This window comes from Scyliorhinus torazame, chromosome 11, assembly GCF_047496885.1.
Source record: "Scyliorhinus torazame isolate Kashiwa2021f chromosome 11, sScyTor2.1, whole genome shotgun sequence".
NCBI classification, from domain to species: Eukaryota; Metazoa; Chordata; class Chondrichthyes; order Carcharhiniformes; family Scyliorhinidae; genus Scyliorhinus; species Scyliorhinus torazame.
The window spans coordinates 8,210,622-8,230,801 of record NC_092717.1 but is presented as its reverse complement, the minus strand read 5'-3'; the positions used below and the strand labels follow the sequence as shown (position 1 = coordinate 8,230,801).

The 20,180-nt window shown below is 46.8% G+C and overlaps 1 protein-coding gene across 2 annotated transcripts in view; it reads left to right on the top strand.

Moving 5' to 3' along the window:
• mrpl13 (mitochondrial ribosomal protein L13) overlaps positions 1 to 20,180 on the top strand; it is a 115,244-nt gene that overhangs the window by 39,934 nt on the left and 55,130 nt on the right. For both annotated transcript variants that reach the window (XM_072466916.1, XM_072466917.1), the window contains exons 3-5: positions 1,674 to 1,767; positions 2,676 to 2,736; positions 14,137 to 14,223. In XM_072466916.1, coding sequence (XP_072323017.1) covers positions 1,674 to 1,767; positions 2,676 to 2,736; positions 14,137 to 14,223 — 242 coding nt within the window. The remainder of the gene's footprint in view (positions 1 to 1,673; positions 1,768 to 2,675; positions 2,737 to 14,136; positions 14,224 to 20,180) is intronic.

The window sequence follows — 20,180 nt, the reverse complement described above, 5'->3', positions numbered from 1 at the left end:
TGCCATTACTGTGGGTAACCTGTTGGTTTACTGACTGCATAGATACAGGAACAGTGTATACTCCCAGGTTAAATTCTTCCTGTCAATTCTAATCCGTGATTACTGGTTTTATTGTATTGTACAACGTTTCGGATGTAGTGGTAACCCAGCTAATTGATGAATTGTCTGCTTAACGGGATTTTAAAACATTTATTCTTTCACAAGGATGTGGGAGTCGCTGGCTAATCCAGCATTTGTCTCCCATCCCTAATTGCCCCTTGAGAAGGTGGTAACTGTTGCAGTCCATGTGGTGTAAGTACACCCACGGTGCTGTTTAGGGAGGGAATTCCAAGATTTTGACTCGGCGATGGTGCAGGAACAGCCGATATATTTCCAAGTCAGGATGGTGTGTGACTTGGGGGGGAACTTCCAGAGGGTGATGTTCCCTCCCATTTATCTGTTGCCCTTGTCCTTCTGGAAGGCAGATATCTGGGGCGGGATTCTCCAATAATGGGGCTATGTCCCCACGCTGGTGTGAAAAGCAGGGCCAACCACTCTGGTGTCAACGGACCCCGATAATGGGGAAGGCTCCCCTTCCTAGGGGGCTAGGTTGGCGCCGGAGTGGTCCCTGCAGCTCCAACTGGCGCAGAACGGCCCGCACAAGTTCGCGCATGTGCGGAACGGCCGGCGTATTTCAGCGCATGCGCGCTACGGCCGGCGTATTTCTGCGCATGCGCGGGGATTCCCTTCTCCGGGCCGGCCCCCGGGCAATATGGCGGAGCCCTACAGGGGCCCGGCGTGATGTAAAATAGGCCCCCACGAACCAGCCCGCCCGGTGATCGGTAGGCCCCAATTGCGGGCCAGGCCACCGTGCCCCCAACCCTAGGGTCGGATCCACCCGCCCTCCCTCCAGGACGGCCCCCGCAGACTCATCTTCCAGGTCCCGCCGTGTGGGACCTGAGTAACCCACGCCGGCGAGACTCGGCCAAACCCGTCGGCCCATCGGGGCCCGGAGAATTGTCGGGGGGCCCGCGTTGGGGCGGCGGGGCGCGATTCCAGCGTCGTCATTCCCCGGGTATTTTCCAACCCGGCGGCGGGTCAGAGAATCCCGGCCCTTGGGTTTGAAAGGTGCTCTTGACACAGCCTTGGCGAATTCCTGCAGTGTACACTGCCACCACTGTGGATCGGTGGTGGAGGGAGTGAATATTTAAGCTGGTAGTTGTCAGTGTTCATAATGCAGGCACTTAATTACGGTTGAAACTGAGACAAAGACAGCTCTTCCGTTTACCTGGCATCAGAATATTTAACCTGAGTGAACCAGTAGCAGGAAAAATTATTGTGATCATTTGGCCTCAGGAAATCTTTTGTAATGTGAGCACAACTTTTTTTTCCCTGTGAAAGTCACCTCTCCAAGTTGTGGTTTTCAGCAGTCTCAGATTGAAATTTTTTATGTTCTCAGAGGCCAAATTAAATATGTCTCTTTTTTTTTCATAAAACATCTGCTGACTTTCTGCAGAGGAATCTTTGGACAAATAATATCTACTACACAGAGCCAAGCTGTTTTGACGCCAGCAATGTGTCTTAATCCCAACCTTTGCAAAATGCTCCTGTCTCGGTTTTGTTTTGGCCTGTAGAAGAAATAGACTAACAGAGTGGCCGTTTCCAACTGAATAACCAACTGAACTTACTTCCAGGTGACTGCGGAGACCATGTTGTAGTGGTGAACACAAGGCATATTGCATTCTCTGGCAATAAGTGGGAACAGAAGGTGTACTCTTCCCACAGCGGGTGAGTAGGAAATTGGTAGAAGCAGATAATGGTAGTAATTTATAGCATATTTACTTAATGTAGAATCATAGAATGGTTACAGCACAGTGAGAGGCTATTTGGCCCATCCTGCTTGTGCCAGCTCACAGCAGGAGCAACTCAGTTAGTCCCACGCCCCTTCCCTTGCCCCAAGGCCCTTGCAAATGTTTTCATTTTCAGAAATTTGTTCAGATAATTATCCAACTCCCTTTCGAAAGCTGCAGTTAAATCTGCTTCCACCACGCAAATCCATAGAATTGAATCCCGGCTGTGCAGGAGGAGGCCATTCGGCCCATCGAGTCTGCACTGACTTCCTGAAAGAGCATCCTACCTAGGCCCACTCGCCCGCCCTAACCCCCATAGCCCCACCTAACCTACACATCTTTGGGAAAGTTAGCCTGGCCAATCCAGTTAGCCTGGCCAATCCACCTAACCTGCGCGTTTTTTGACTGGGAGGAAGCCGGAGCACCCGGAGGAATCGCACGCAGACACGAGAATGTGCCAACTCCACGTGGACAGTCACCCGAGGTCAGAATTGAACCCGGGTCCCTGACGCTGTGAGGCAGCAGTGCTAGCCACTGTGCCACTCCAATCTCTCTGCTGTTGCCAAAGAAACCTTCATGTTCACTTCTTCCTACAACTCGGGGATTTTGAAACTTGAGGGTGGTACCAATTGCCTTACTTCATTTAGCTCCTACTTTGTTTGCATCTTGGTGGTGTCCTCTCTTCGAAGCGAACGGTCTTAATTAATATTACAGAATGTTAAATACAAGAAAATTGAAACATTTTGAGAATTTCTAAAATCATGGCAAGTAATTAGGGCTTGTACTAATTACTAAGATGCTAGAATAGTGAACATTAGAAATTTTAAATTGCAATTTTAATTGCAGTTATCCTGGTGGATTTAAACAAGTGACAGCTGCCCAACTGCACCAAAAGGATCCCATTGCAGTGAGTATATTGATGTTTCCTTCAGGGCAGCTATGATATTATTAAATGGTGGAGCAGGCCCGAGGGGCCGAATGGCCCTACTTTTGCTTCATTGTTCACATGTATATTTGTAGATTCTATGATACATTTTATTCTAGGGTTAAGCTTTAAATTGAAGTGTAAAGTTATTAATTGGTGTATAAATTAGGTATTCTTGATTTCTCGAGGAATTAAGGGCTATGGAGAGAGAGCGGGTAAATGGAGTTGAAATCAGCCATGATTGAATGGTGGAGTGGACTCGATGGGCCGAATGGCCTTACTTCCACTCCTATGTCTTATGGCCTTATGGTATTATAAATCGTGAGGCAGTATCACCAGCGCTCTGGGGAAGGGTCACATTGGACTCGAAACATCAACTCTGTTTCTCTCTCAACAGAAACTGCCAGACCTGTTGAGCTTTCCCGGCATTTTATGTTTTAATTTGAGGTTTCCAGTATCGGCAGTATTTTGCTTTTATTTTGGCAAAAAAATGGAAATGTTGTTTCAAGCATAATTTGAGAGAAAAAATGTTCTGAGGAAAATGAAAATTGCTTATTGTCACAAGTAGGCTTCAATGAAGTTACTGTGAAAAGCCCCTAGTAGCCACATTCCGGCGCCTGTTCGGGGAGGCTGGTACGGGAATTGAACCGTGGTCTGCCTTGGTCTGCTTTCAAAGCCAGCTATTTAGCCCAGTGTGCTAAACCAACCCTTACAACAATCCTGAACCCTAATGAGACAAAAAAAATTAGAGTCTGTTCTGGGCGGGATTAGCAGGGTCGCTATCTAACGGCACTCTGTTGCTATTTTGGGCACCTGCGGGGAACGGAACCCCCCCCATCATGATCCTCCTCAGACATGGGCAACAACGCAACCTTAAACCCCAGAGAGGTAACCTTCAAACCCCCCCCCCCCACACACACACACACACACACACACACACAGACATGAGGGTGACTCGGTCCCACATCCATCCTCGTCAGCATCGGTGCATGGCTCCCCCCACCCTCTCCCAAGTGAACAGATCACTCAATGGGGTCTCTGAGAGCCCCCCCACCTTTCAATCCACACCCTTCGTCCCCACCCTTCACGTCCCCACCCTCCATACACCCCTTCAGGCCCTCCCTTTATGCACCCACTTCATGTCCCTCTTCAGGCTGGCAGTGCCACCCTGCCCAGAGTCCGACCGCCCCAAGTGCCGTTCTGCCTGGTCCCCGTTTGTCGGGACCAGTGCTAAACGGTGCCCGGTTGGGGTCGCCATGGCGAGGCCAATAGATGCCGGGTGGTCGTTCGATCCGCCGTCAGCACGGCTAAATGGGTTTTTAAACTCACTTGACCATGCAAGACTGGGTCCTGCCCATTGTGGATCGAACGGCCTTCAGGAATCCGGGGGGTGGGTGGGGTAGGGGTAAGGTGGGAGGGGGGGTGCTCCTGGGATCTGCTGGCCGCATCCTGCCCCGATTGCAGTGGGATGTGGCCGGTAAATCCCGCCGGGTGGTTGGGCACGATCACTATTCACCCACACGTCAATCGTTTCTTTTGGAGCTTGGGGAGATTCCCACTGAATCATCCCACACTTAGAATTTTTCTGCAGTGGGGAACTAAAGACGCCAGCAAGACCGGCTGCTCAGAGAACCGGTGCCCAGATCTCAACAACTGGAGGTTTCCCACACTAGTCATCCAAGGACATCATGATCCCCCGCAGACATGGGCAACAAGGCAACCTTCAACCCCGGAGGGGCAACCTTCAAACCCTCCCCCCTCCCTCACACACACACACACACACACACACACACACACACAGACATGAGGGTGACCCGGTCCCACCCCCATCCATCCTCGTCGGCATCGGTGCATGACACCCCCACCCTCTTCCAAGTGAGCAGATCACGCAATGGGGTCTCTTGAGAGCTCCCCCCCTCCCCCACCCTTCAACCCCACCCTTCACGCCCCCACCCTCCATACACCCAGGGGCTCCACTGGCCTCTGAAACCCCTGGCGTGGTCATCACGCCTGCGGTTTCCGTTCATGGAAGCCAGCACTGACTCGCTGGGCCAGTGAATCCCGGGGGCTGGGAGACTGTGGCCTCGAAAGGGCTGCTCATATTTAGATGAGTTTAATGACTCATTTAAATGTGCTGATCTGGATCACGCCCAGCGAGGGCATGATTCAGATCGAGTCGGACGCAGTGGGTCAGGAGCATCGCGCTCGGCACCTGGCGCGAAACCCGCCTTTGGGTTCTCCCGCTATTCACCAGGAATATTGGGATCGGTGCTGGGTGCAACGCGGCTAGAAAACCACGGCCAATATACAAGAGCTCTATTAAAGGACCTGCCAATACAATACATGGTGTAATTCAATTCTGAACTATACAGGACAAGACTGGCGGAGTTAAACTGGCGGAGTTAAACTGGGTTAAAAGAAATAAATTTGACCAGCATTCCTGATTACCATTCAGTTATTCCCCCTGCTGGAACTGTAAATGCGTCGATACCTGTTAAGTAAAGGATTGGCCCAGGATGTGGTGTCTATCAAGGTCCAATTGCCTGTCAGCACTCAATGTGCAGGCTCACATTCCAGGAATGCCATTTGGGGCAATATATACTAATGACTTGCCCGAGGGAAGTGAATGCACTATTGCCAAGTGTGCGGATGACACACAGGGTAGTGGGTGCCTGGAACTCGCTACCGGAGGAGGTGGTTGAAGCAGGGACGATAGTGACATTTAAGGGGCATCTTGACAAATACATGAATAGGATGGGAATAGAGAGATACGGACCCAGGAAGTGTAGAAGATTGTAGTTTAGTCGGGCAGCATGGTCGGCACGGGCTTGGAGGGCCGAAGGGCCTGTTCCTGTGCTGTGCATTTCTTTGTTCTTTGTTGTTTGTAGATAGGTGGGAAGGTAAGTGGTGAGAATGACACAAAGAGTCCTCAAAGGGATATAGACAGGTTAAGTGAGTGGACAAAACTTGGCAAATGGAATATACAGTAGGAACATTTGAAGTTATGGACATTGATGCAAAGAATAAAGGAGTTGGATATTATTTAAATGGCGAGAGATTGCAGAAAGCTGCAGCTCGGAGTGATTTGAGGGTCCTCGTGCATAAATCACAAAAGGCTGGCACACAAGTTCAGCAGGTAATAGGGAAGCCAATGGAATGTTGGCCTTCATTTCAAAGGGAGTGGAATAGAAAAATAGGGAAGTCTTGCTAAAACAATTCAAGGCACTACTTAGACCACACTGGAATATTGTGAACAGTTTTGGTTCTTTTAACTAAGGCAGGGTTTTCAAAGTGGGTGGGTTACGGCCGGGTGTTGGGAAGGTGACGGAGCAATCGGTTGCGCCGTTCCCCTGTTAGTCCCGATCGCAGGAGAAGTGCCCAATGGCCACTGCAGGCATTTAATTTGAGAATGGCGGCAGCCACCGACTTTTAAATGAGAACAAAATGAGTTTACGCAGTCTTCTGACCATGAGCGGCAGCAGTGTGCTAGTCACATGCCCTGCACGTATACTTCACATCAAGCGCCCTCAATGTGCATGCTTTTGGTGCCAAATCACGGAGGAGAGCTTCTTCCATTTTCGAGCTGCTATTAAGCAAGGCAAGAGTACTGTGAAGATGAATCGTTTTGTTACAAGGAAGAGACACAAATTGGCAGTGGACCTACTGGCCAAGACCTCACATCTGAATCTACTAGAGAGAGCTGTTCAAGATTCCAGGGCAGGACAGAGCAGTGCTAGTGTTAGCTCTGTACAGAGCTCCAGGGCCTCTGGTTAACAACCTGCAAAGAAGAAACTTAACTCGGGAACAAAGCACTATAAAGATGATTTCTTGAGGTATGGTTTTGTCAATTGTGCCATTGCAAATAAGGATGCAAAGTCCATGTGTGTTATATGCAGGGAAGCACTGGCGAATGAGAGAAGTTTCAAATTTTGGAAGGGAAGTGGTAGGTGAAAAATTAACTTTGTAGTTGAGACCCCAGAGTCATATATTAACAGCTGACCCTAAATGAAAAGATTAAGCTGCTGTACTTGATCTGTGACAGCCCATTAAAAACACGCAAAAAGTTCATGAGGCCGTCAGCATTCTGGATCAGCATCTCCCAGGAGTATCCTGTGCTTATTTCATAGAATTTACAGTGCAGAAGGAGGCCATTCGGCCCATCGAGTCTGCACCGGCTCTTGGAAAGAGCACCCTACCCAAGGTCAACACCTCCACCCTATCCCCATAACCCAGGAAACCCCATCCAACACTAAGGGCAATTTTGGACATTAAGGGCAATTTATCATGGCCAATCCATCTAACCTGCACATCTTTGGACTGTGGGAGGAAACCGGAGCACCCGGAGGAAACCCATACACACACGGGGAGGATGTGCAGACTCCGCACAGACAGTGACCCAAACCGGAATCGAACCTGGGACCCTGGAGCTGTGAAGCAATTGTGCTATCCACAATGCTACCGTGTGAGTAAAACAAGCATTTTGTTGCTATTGCCCTTCACGTCAACCCACATATGCGAGGATGGATTTTCCTTTCTCACAAAGATGAAGACAGCACAAATGAACTGGCTGAATTCAGCACGTGATATGCACATTTCCCACTCCTGTGAACCTGATTGGAGTGAGATCGTGAGGACCAAGCGGGCACCCTTTTCGCATTAAAGGTAAGTGAACGTGGCGTGCGTCGCAAAGGTTGTCCAGCGTGGGTCCCGAAGGTCGACTGGTTGACAAAAATGGTTCCCGGGGAAAGAAATATTGAAAAACACTGATCTAAGGAAAATGTACTGACATTAAGAGGCAGTCCATAGAAGGTTCACTAGGTTGACCCCAGGTATGGAGGAATGTTCTTTTGAGGAGAGGTTACGTATATTGGGACTATACTCGTTGGAGTTTAGAAGAATGAGCGGTGATCTTATTGAGACATATCGGATTCTCAGCGGGCTTGACAGGGTAGATGCTGAGAGGATGTTTCTTCTTGTGGGAGAGTCTAGGGCCAGAGAACATAATCTCAGAGTAATGGGTCGTCCATTTAAGACCGAGATGAGGAGGGATATCCTCTCTGAGGGGAATTAATCTGTGGAGTTCTTTACCATAGAGAGCTGTAGAGGCGGGGTCATTAAGTATGTTCCAGGGCTGATATAGACAGATTTTTAATCACTAAAGAAATCCAGGGCTATGGGAATAAGTGGTAAAATTGAGTTGAAGATTGTATCAGATCAGTCATGGTTTCATTGAATGGTAGAGAAGACCCGATGGGCCAAATGGCCTACTTCTGCTCCTACGCCTTATAGGTGTAATGTACTTAAGAGTTGCTTTTGTTTGTTGGAACATGAAAACAGAAGGAGGCCATTTACCCCATGACTCTGTTTTGCCAGTCTTTGAGACCATGGCTGATCTGTGACTTAACGCCACATGTCTTAGTCCCAGACCTCTTAAACTTTGCTTAACAAAAACCTATCCATCTCAGATTTAAAATTAACAATTGATCTGGCATCAAAGTTTTTGGAAGGGAATTGTAAACTTCCACCAACCTCTGTATGTCGAAATGTTTCTTAATTTCTCTCCTGAAGGGTCTGTCTCTAATTTTGTACAATGCATCTTTGTCCCAGACTACCTGACTTTCTCTCTATCTACCCTGTCTGTTTCCCTTAGTATCCTGAAAACGTCAATGAAATCCCCCCTTAACCTTTTGGACTCCAGGGAGCACATATATAACCTGGCCTGAGTCTCCACCTTCGAGAGGACAGCAATCCCATAGCCCTGGATTGAATACTGGAGTTAAATAAAAATAAGGGAAAGGAAATCCCTTGATGTTAAAACCTCTCCTTTTAATCTGATGTAGAACAATGAAAGAAGCTTATGAAACACACCTGCATCCAAACAAATAAAAATGATGAATTCCACTTGCACATTACTCAAATTTAGCAATGAAATTAAAAAAACACCTAAGGCAATATGTTAAACCAGTGTTTTTCAAACTATTTTGTCTGGGACCCATTTTTACCATCTGGCCGACATTCGGGACCCACGCCGGCCGACCTTCGGGACCCACCATTGTTCCTTACCTTTAATGCGAGAGGTGAGCCTGGGTTTATATTCTATAGTCCAAAGTAGCGAAGAATGAGAAATGACCTGATTGAAACAGGCATTGTTCCCTCAGGACTCTACAGAGCAGATGCAGAATGTCAGTTTTCCTCAGATGGGTGGTTTACAGCCTGGGATATAGTCTGTAAATTACAACGTGATGATTTTAGATATAGATGAGGAGGAATTACTTAACTCAAAGCACTGTGAATCTTTTTAATCCCTAAAATTCACTATCAAAGTGAGTTCTGCAGGCTTAGCCATTGAGCATATTCCAGACAGATGCAGGAAGACTGAATTGAATTTACAAAAAATCTTCTCCTGGGACAGCGCGCTGACGTCAGGAGGAGGCGGTGTTTCTCTCTGGGCTCCGGGCATGCACACTGATAAGCGGGAACGCATGCGCAGCGCGGCCTCCTTTTTCAAGCGATCGGGAACGGCGCGATGGATGGCTCCGCAAGCCTCCCGACACGCGCCCGTGACCCACCCGCGGGTCGCAACCCCTACTTTGAAAATGCCTGTGTTAAACCATTGAGGATAGAATGAATAGAATTTGTCATATCATTTTTGATATGCAGTGAAAACCCTTCAGTGTAAACATAGCAGTGAGATAATGAGTGTCCCTATTATTTATATAATATGCACGTATTTACATCCTGTTACCTGAAAACCATCCCACATGATGACCTTAATCTGTGCGGTTTACGTTAAAGCCCTCTGTTTGTACTTGTAATTTAGAACTGGGCACTTGGCTGCGCTGTTTCCCCATATCTGTCACTAGATCAGAATGAAAAGTTTCCTACGGGTCATTCATCTTGCCAGCACCCTGTTCTTCACTTTGACTCAAAAACATCGCAAAACTCACAAAGTGGTGATCTAGCCACAACAGGAGACCATTTGGCTGCTAATGCTGCATGACTCACATTATCCTGTGTGCAAAAGAAATACTGAAGCAGTCCCTGTTCGCATGCTGCGAGACTTGGACAACATTCAGGTGTGGGCTGGTAAGTGGCAAGTAACATTTGTGCCACACGAGTGCCAGGCTATGCCTACCGCCATCAAGAGGGAATCTAATCATATTTCCTTAACTTTCAATGGCATTCTGGGTCACTGAATTGCCCTGCCCACGATCAACATCCTGGGGGTTACCATTAACCAGACACTGAACTGGACCAACCACGATACGATGGCTACAAAAGCAAATCAAGGTTGCGAATCTGCAGCAAGTAACTCTCCTGACTTCACCATCTACAAGGAACAAGTCAGGAATGTGATGGAATATTTTTCACCTGCCTGGATGGGTGCTGCTCCAACAGTCAAGCCCAACACCAGTGCACGGTGGCAGCAGGGTGTATCGTATACAAGACGCACCGCAGCTACTTACCAAGCCTCCTTTGGCAGCACTTTCCAAACCCGCAACCTCGACTACCTTGAAGGACGAGGGCAGCAGGCGTCATGGGAACGCCACCAATTCCCTTCCAAGCCACACAGCATCCCGACTTGGAAAGAATCGCCATCCCCTCACTGCTGTTGGACCAAATTCCTGGGCTATCCTGGCAGCAGTGTGGATGTACCTACTCCAGATCGATTGCAGTTGTTCGAGAAGGGGGCTCACCACGATTTTTCCAAAGGCAATTGGGGATGGGCATGGGAAAAAACAAATGCCTCAACGGCAATGCTCACGTCCATGATAGAAAAAAAGACATGCTTTCGACAGGATCATTCACAACCTAAGGATATCCCAAAGCACAATACAGCAATAAAGTACTTTTGATGTGTGATCACTGTTATGATGGATGAATCCTGGCAGCCAACTTGCACACACCGAAGTCCTACAAAAACACCAATTAGATAACCAAATAATCTGTTTTATTTTAGTGATGTTGTTTGAGGGATAAATGTCGACTAGGGAACCTGCTGTGTTCCTAATTCAAATTGTGCTATGGGATATTTTATGTTTATCTTGGAGAGAAGCCTTGTTAATAACATCTCATCTAAATGATGGCCCCTCCAACAGTTTGGCACTCCCTCAGTACACTGCTGCACTTATTGAAATGGTGAGGTTTTGTTTAACTGAATCAAAACCAAAAACAGAAAGATCATCTGCTGTTAGCCACTTTGACACAATACAAGTTTTACTTCTCTGGAAGTTCTGTCCTCCACATTTGAATTTCACGAAGACGCGAGTAATTTGCTTCCGGGGACTGCTCTCTTTCATGTAGGTTTTTCTGGAGGTTTGTGGGAAGGCTTTGACAAGGCAGGGTGCATAGTACAAAAAATGTCGCCAGCGACGCTCGGTCTCACAAGTAGACATCACAAATCCAGTGTCAGTTGTGGGCAGTCTGCTTCGTTGTCCATTTCTAAAATGTTCCACATTTTAAGCAAGAGCGGTTTGTCAGGGCCAAGGCTTTACATTTTCTTTGTTGAACTGATGAACAGTAATGCTGTTTAATATTTCTGTAGATTGCCACACTCCTCATGCATGTTTATTATATTGATTCTCCCTCCACAATCCGCCACACAGTAAGATCCTTTACAATTTCAATGAACTGTTGGGGAAAAGCTCCTTCCCCTTGAAGTGTAGGGGAACGGAGTCATCTGGTGTTGTTTTTTTTATGTGAACTGCAGTCAAAGTGGCCCAATGGCGAGAGACGAAGTGAAGTGGAGTATCGGTATTTTGAATAATGTTAAATATTTCAGTTTGTACACATTGTATACACAGTAAAAAGCGACAGCGGTCAATGCTGTCATAATAGTCTCAGGGTTTTGATGGAAAGGTCAAGAGTCTTCAGGGAGTAATCAGCGTGACAAAGCATGTCTTTTGTATTGTCATTATCTTCAGATGTGAATAAAAACCTCAAAATCAGGACTGCCAGGGAGCAGAATTTTGTGCATCAACCATCCAGTAGGAGAAGTATGTTGTAACTGAGATCAGAGACCCCATTACAATAAAATCCCTGATGTAAAGTTTTTTTTAAAAATCAGACTTTCTAATTTACAAGGTCGAAACTTGTAATTCTATACATTCTTAATGGAAAGAAAATATTAACCTTCACAATAATTTCGCAAGATATTGATCTCATTTGATTGTCAGGTAATAAATGCTACAATGGGAGCATGATGCCATGGAGGAGGGTGCCATTAATGTTTTTTGTAAATATTTTATTCGGGCATTTTCATTAATAAACAAACTGAAGCAGAAGCAAAATTCTACAACGTTATAAATAACCAACACCCATTCGCCCCATCCTCCCTTCCTGCATTCCGCATCCCCTTTTGCTGACCCCTCAATCCTCCGAGGGAACCCATCAACCAACCCCCTCAGGACGAACTTGACCTTCTCCAGCCTCAGGAACTCTGCCAGGTCACTCACCCACACCCCCTGTATTCAGTGGCTCCGAGTCCCTCCATCCCAGTAAGATGCTTCTCCGGGCTATCAGGGAGGCAAAGGCCAAGACGTTGGCCTCTCTCGCCCACTGGACTCCCTGATCTTCCGGCACCCCAAATATCGCTACCTCTGGACTCAGGACCACCTATACCCCCCAACATCTCGGACATTATGTCCGCAAACCCCTGCCAGAACCCCTTTAGCTTTGGACATGCCCAAAACATGTGGACGTGATTCGCGAGCCTTCCCACCCACACCTATCCTCTACCCCCTCAAAAAACCTACTCATCCGCGCTACCATCATCTGTGCCCTGTGAAGTACTTTAAACTGAATGAGACTTAGCCTTGCACATGACGAAGACGCATTCGCCCTCCGCAGGGCCTCAGCCCACGTCTCAGCCTCCACCTCCCCACCCAGCACCTCCTCCCACTTCACATTTATATCCCCCACTGGGGCCCCCTCCCAACCCATCAGCTCCTTGTAGACCTTCGAAACTTTCCCCTATCTCGGTGCCATTAATATTAACCTGTACAAACTAAAAAATAACCTTTAAGCATTCCTTTGTTTTCATTTTGTCTTTGCTTATAAAAGTCACATTCAATCTTTAATAGCCATTTGTTGGTCTTCAGCCTGAGAATCTGTGGCGCTTTTTAATAACCATTGACAGCATCGTTTAGTGACGGACGTAATAATATGTAGTCTCCTCGGAAAAGGGCAGGAACACCAAAGTTAAAACATTTGAACCATCGCAGAATTCGCCTAAATCTTAACCTGAGGTAGGAATGCTGTAGGCAAGAAATTATGTCAAATATCCTTCAATATGTTCTCACTAAAATTTTTAGCCAACAGTTTGTCCTGTGTAAGGTAACTTTATTTCAAATAGGGACAGTATATTTTTTCCTCTCTGATGAGATTTATTATGAGCTGCTTGCTTTGATGAGATTGGAGTGATTTATTGGTGAGTTAAGCAAGGATACAAGCTCTTGTAAAGAGCAGATTTAAAGCGTAAAGCATCTAACAGTTTAACAAGACTATGGTTACACCGGCCTTTGGTAAAATGTTGCACTCTTTTCCCCCATCTTGCTCACGTTAGCATCTGATATCTGCGTGGGTTTCCTCCGGGTGCTCCGGTTTCCTCCCACAAGTCCCGAAAGACGTGCTGTTAGGTAATTTGGACATTCTGAATTCTCCCTCCGTGAACCCGAACAGGCGGTGGAATGGGGCGACTGGGGGATTTTCACGGTAACTTCATTCCAGTGTTAATGTCAGCCTACTTGTGACAATAAAGATTATTATATTATAACGAGGAATTCATATAATTCCAGAACACAAGAAAGATTACCGAGGTTTTATTTTTAAAGTAAGTGCAATGTAGTGCAGTAAGTTTACAGAAACAAAATCCTGTGAAGCCATTAAAACCTGTTACAAGGTGTGGGAAGAGTGTGTGAATTCCTTATTAGAGGCTGACACGAGCAAGGTGGGGGAAAAGAGTGGAACGTTTTGCCAAAGGATAGTGCAACATAGCCTCTGGTAGATTTTTGTGCTCGTTACAGGAGCTTGTATCCTTGCTCGTATCTAGCTTCTGGGAATTCAGTGAATTGATTCACTGCTACGTTTTCATATAAAATCTGTTTGTTAATATAATCTGACTGAAAAAACCTGGAACGTTTGGCCACATGATCTGAGCACAAGCCTGTCTTGCGTAATGTGTCCGTCCCCCTAACATCGTCAAATCCAAACGCAGCAAAGTCTGTGAAAGCATTCTGTTCACCTGAGCAAATTATTATTATTATTTTTTTGAAAACTCTTAACCTTGAGGTACACCTTTTGTTAAGTTTTGGAAAACCTGGTCCCAAAAGTTAGAACCAAGAACCTGGTTGGCGTTTTTTCAGTGGAGTATTTTTGTTACAGATTGTGAAACTGGCCATCTACGGCATGCTGCCGAGGAACCTGTCTCGAAGAACCATGATGCAAAGGTTGCACCTCTTCCCGGATGAGGTATGTGTTACAGGCATCAATTTTATTTTCTCTATTAAACATCCAGATTCGGCTGATAATGTTTCGAGTGACACAATCTCGCCTGGATTGGGAGTTATTCTGTGCTCCCCTTAGAATTGAGCTGCAGGTTCTGCTGAGCTGGCTACTCTGAGCTAATTGCTGCATCTCAAAGCTTTACGAGCCTCTTCATTAAAAGAAAATCCAGCTGCAGTAGTGGGTCTTTAGCCCCCATTTAGACCATTTATATTGCAACCCTGCCTTTGAAGGCCCAGCTGATCTAAACTAAAAGGAGTAACACGTCTCGGAGAGCAGAGGGTTGCCGGCAGTGTGTGTAACTGATGGCATGTATCCATCTTACTCTGTCATTCGGGGAGGGGGGGGGGGAGGTGTCACTCCCACAATTAAAAATACGCATGACTGCTTGTCAGAAGTGCTTTAACATCACGTCAGTCTTAGATACATGCAGGTTCGAGATTTTGCCAGAAAGGAGATACAGAGCTTCCCAGTAGAGCCGGCTTCCACATTGCTGGAGGAGGTGGTGACGACAGGGGGACTGGAGAAGGGGGTAGTATCGGTAGTTTATGGGGCTATTTTGGAGGAGGAGAAGGCGCCGCTAGAAGGGATCAAGGCAAAGTGGGAGGAAGAGTTGGGAGAGGGTATGGAGGAGGGGTTCTGGTGTGAGGTGCTCGGGAGAGTGAACGCCTCCACCTCGTGTGCAAGGTTAGGGCTGATACAGCTGAAGATGGTGTACAGAGCGCACCTTACAAGGGCGAGGATGAGCCGGCTCTTTGAGGGGGTAGAAGATGGGTGTGAACGTTGTGGGGGAGGCCCCGCAAGCCACGTTCATATGTTTTGGTCCTGTCCAAAGCTGGAGGATTACTGGAAGGAGGTGTTTAGGGTAATCTCTAAAGTGGTGCACGTGACACTGGACCCGGGCCCTCGGGAGGCCATATTCGGGGTGCTGGATCACCGGGGTTGGAAACGGGCACGGAGGCGGATGTTGTAGCCTTCGCCTTGTTGATCACCCGAAGGCGGATCCTGTTAGGGTGGAGATCAACCTCTCCCCCCTGTGCCCTGGCATGGCGGGGGGACCTGCTGGAATTCTTAACGCTTGAAAAGGTCAAATTTGAACTGAGGGGAAGGATGGAGGGGTTCGACAATTCATGGGCAATTATTCATTATGCACTTTCGAGAATTGGATCACATCGGACATTAGGGGGGTTGGGAGCTGGGAGAGTTGGGGGAGGGGGAACTGTGTGTGTTAATGGTGACTATGGGTGATTTTGGATTCCTTTTTGTCATTTGTTTATGTGAACATGCGGGCTAATGTTTGGGGGTTTGGTGGGAGGATGGGATCGTGTTATTGATATGGGGATTGACATTACATTTGTTACTGATTATTGTTTATTGTTGGATGTAAATTTGGGAGAAAATGTTCAAAAGGAGGAGAACATAAAAAACATGTTTTATAAAAAAAACATCACGTCAGTCACTTATGAGGAGCTGTGGTTTTCTTTAAAAGTGTTGTTCTGGTGCTGTTGCTATTCCGCAGGCTTGCGCTGCAGGATATAAACCAAATTAATTCATTTCACAGTCAACAGCAGACAGTCCCACGACACGCCATCAATGGAGGGTAAAAAGCGGCCTGTCCCTGTGTGGCAGGGACAGGCCACAGAGTGAGGACTTGATATTCTGCTCTGTTCCATTGAAAAACAGTTTGAGCGCAGCAAAGGCCCACCACCCTCCCTGCCAGCGAATTTCAGCAGCTTTTGAGGCTTATTGGTTTGTTGACCCCGGTGTCTGAGGGATATGTGGAGGCGAGCACTTGCTTTCGTTTGAAGGAAGGAATAAGAAAGTCAAAAACAAACTTAGAAACAATCAGTCTTCATTTCCTTTATTACATTCCAGTGTATAGGGCATATTTTACCTAATGCTGCTTATGAAACTATTCCGTAATTGAAAACATGTAAAAATGTCCTTCACTGGAAAAGGACTTAAGAATTGAATGGACCTAGTTTTTAAAAATACATATGATTTTTATTTCAGTGAACAGTTAAAGGACTTAAATTTCCACTCCTATATTGTTTGATGGGATATATTCTGCTGCCTATTAAAATTTTGTGCACTGAATATATTTTGAATTAGCCTGAATTACTGTAAGGGGGACAGATATTTGCAACCTGTTGCTTTGGCGTTGCAAGCAGTCTTTTTTCAAAAGGCGATTGTGTTCAATGTGGATTTTTTGTATAAATTTAGAGTACCCAATTCTTTTTTTCCAATTAAGGGTCAATTTAGCGTGGCCATTCCACCTACCCTGCACATCTTTGCGTTGTGGGGGTGAGACCCACGCAGACACGGGGAGAATGTGCAAACTCCACATGGACAGTGACCCGGAGCCGGGATCGAACCTGGGTCCTCAGCGCCGTGAAGCAGCAGTGCTAACCACTGCACCAACGTGCCGCCCCAATTGTGGATATTGTTGCGTACCCTGTAGAGATGGATAACTTTTAAAGTTGGTTATGAACTCCCCGGTGACCAGCACAAGATTTCACATTTTAAGCCTTTTACTTACCACAGACTGAAATCAACATTGACTAAACATTATTTAGTCGGCAATTAACACACTGAACTAAAGAAAAGGTTTTTCCTGTTGAGTTAACCAAAAGCCCCATGCCATATTTATACATTACACCGTACTCTCAGCAGGAATACCAGGCGGGATCTTGAGCCCACACTCACCGCCCGTGGGATCGAAGGCGAGAGGGGAGATTCTCGCAAGAAGCGTGAAACCCTATTCCCGCTGGAGAGATCATGTTTTCCCGATCGTCCCCATTCCTCGGTGGCGATGTCACGAGATTCGCGCCACCGCATTTTCGAAAATATGAATGAGTTTAAATATTATTTGTGCCCCCCCCCCCCCCAACCATGGCAAATGATTCCCCCCTGCCCCCGCATCACTAAATATTCCTATGTTGGAGAGTTTTTTTTTTTTAAGAATAAAGGAATAAAGGGTTATGGAGTTTGGGCTGGAAAGTGGAGCTGAGTCCACAAAAGATCAGCCATGATCTCATTGACGAGCAGGCTCGAGGGGCCAGATGGCCTACTTCTAGTTCTTATGTTCTTATGTTTACAACAAATTTGGCTTTGCATGAGGCAGTCAAGGGGGTCCCTCCGGGGGCGCAGAGGTAAGTAGCCCGTGGGGGGGTGGGGGCGTGGGAGGGGGGGGTGGTGGACGGACATGCTCAGCACTGCCCCCTGTTCAGGTCACAGATCAAAAATCTGTCCAACTTGGTCTTGTATAAAAAGGAATTGGCCCAGCCTCCACTGCTCTGTGGGGTAGAGGATTCAGCAAATTACGTCTTAGGTCAGAGAGTATTTGTGGACAGTTCTGCTTTGATTAAAATGGATGAGGTTATGTTCATGATTGGTGGATTGCGTGTGGTGCCCCCCAGGGGGTCCTTGGCCTTGGGGAAAGCCTGACCCTGGCCAGTTAAGGGCACTTAATTCCATCAGGCGTTCTCCAACCGGCAGGGGAGATCCCCGTCGCCGTGGGTAACCTCTGCCCAATAGACTTGGTCTGTCCTTATCGATGCGTTACCCAATTGATGCACTACCCATTACTGTCAACAGTAGTTAAAATTGCTACAAATCCACTGAAGGTTTTAAGGGACCCTGACTGAGGATAATGGGACCGACAACTTGATCAAAACCATGGTCCCAATATGTACAAAATATGCATTAACCATTCCGATCCTTGGCAATAAATCTTGTTGCTTGCTGAGCTGAACAATGACGACATTTGGAAAGCAGAATAGTTTGTAAGTGTGATGCTCTTCAGGAATGATGGTCTTTAAATCAATGTGCAATGCATAATTATGTAAAACTTGCCCACTGTTAGCTTTCAATATAGGTCCCAGAAAAATATAAAGAAGCTTTCAATGAAAATGTGTCCTGAAAGTTTTTCCATTTCAGATTTTAAAGAAAATTTCCCTTTTAAAAAAAATAAAATAAAATAATGTTGATACATTTTTTTCTCCTGACAGAAATCCGTTTCATTTAAATCAAGGCATTGCTGTGATCAGACCCAAGCAGGGTTTGGCTCAGTTGCAATTCTTCCAGTTTGTCAACGCTAACTGCCTAGTTAGTAGGCGGCTGAAACATGAAAAATGGCCACATAAATATGTTGACAGTGGAAACTTATCTGAGCAAGGAGTCTCTCTTTTAGGGGAGGGGATTAAAAGGGGAGACTGTCAGAAATAAGGATCCAAAGAGTATGCTAAATCAACGAAAATTCATGGCACCTCACTGTGCAGCTACCCATCCAAACATCGGCAACATACAGGATGTATCCTGTATTATTATTTTTTCCCTAAAGGATAGAAACTACCCAAGCACTTAATAAATTTAGGGTGTTGCACGAGTGGGTCAATAATTTTAATGAGTTAATTGGTTGAGGTTTAATGAATAATAAAAAGCAATTGGACTTTTAAAATATTCATTTTTACGGGATATGGGCTTCGCTGGCCAGGCCAGCATTTAGTGCCCATCCCTAATTGTCCTTGAGAAGGTGGCGGTGAGCTGCCTTCTCAAACCGTTGCGGCCCATGTGGTGCAAGTACACCCACTGTGCTGTTAGGGAGGGAGTTCCAGGATCTTGACCCGTGCCAGTGAAGGAAATGAAAGTGTGATAACTCCAAAATGTAGTTTTTACAGGGAGAAATAAAACACCGTAGAGGGATAACACACACTCACCCTCTCACACACACACACTCACACACACACACACACACACACACACTCTCTCTCTCTCTCTCTCTCTCTCTCTCTCTCTCTCTCTCTCTCTCTCTCTCTCTCTCTCTCTCTCTCTCTCTCTCTCTCTCTCACTCACACACACTCTCACTCACACACACACTCGCTCTCACTCTCTCTCACACACACTCTCACACTCACTCTCTCACACTCACTCTCTCACACACACTCACTCTCACACACCCACTCTCTCACACACACTCACTCACTCACTCTCTCACTCTCTCACTCTCTCACTCTCACTCCCACTCTCTCACACTCCCACACACACTCTCACCCACTCTCACCCACTCTCACCCACTCTCACCCACTCTCACCCACTCTCACCCACTCCCACCCACTCCCACCCACTCCCACCCACTCCCACCCACTCCCACCCACTCCCACCCACTCCCACCCACTCCCACCCACTCCCACCCACTCCCACCCACTCCCACCCACTCCCACCCACTCTCACCCACTCTCACCCACTCTCACCCACTCTCACCCACTCTCACCCACACTCACCCACTCTCACTCACACTCACTCACACTCACTCTCACACACTCTCTCACACACACTGGTGGCCCAGTTACAAAGACCAATATCTACTTAATTTTTGGAATTAAGTTTGAACTCTCCCTCACTTGCCTGTCGTGGCATCTTTCTGCTGCTTTCAAGTTGGAAGGCTCTGATTCGCCCTCCAGCTTTGTTAGCCTGCCACTGCCCATAATTAAGCGGCATGTCCACCCTCTGGCCACTAATTGCCATCTCTCGGGGAAATCACAGATGAGTTACTGTTTTCCACACTGCGGGGTTCTGACCCTCATTTGAGTCAGACATGGCGTCCGGAAGCCAGCAGGGAAAACCCAGCCCATGATGGTTGAGAGGAGGAAGAGGCAGGAAGGAGAAGAAGGGCGGAACGTCTACAGAATTTGAAAAGATAAACTGCTGGACCTTGAGAGATAGTCGGGGGTGGCAAATAGTACCTTTATCTGATTTACAGCCAGAAAGTTATATTTTTATGTTCGGCCATTTTAGTGGCTTAGCTCTGTGCTTGCTCCCCTCGACTTAAAATTACCTGAAGTATTGACCAGTCAAAATCTTTCATTGGTGAAACACCCTCTTCCAAAGATTTGAGTTTTGCAAAATAGTTAATTGCATCTGGG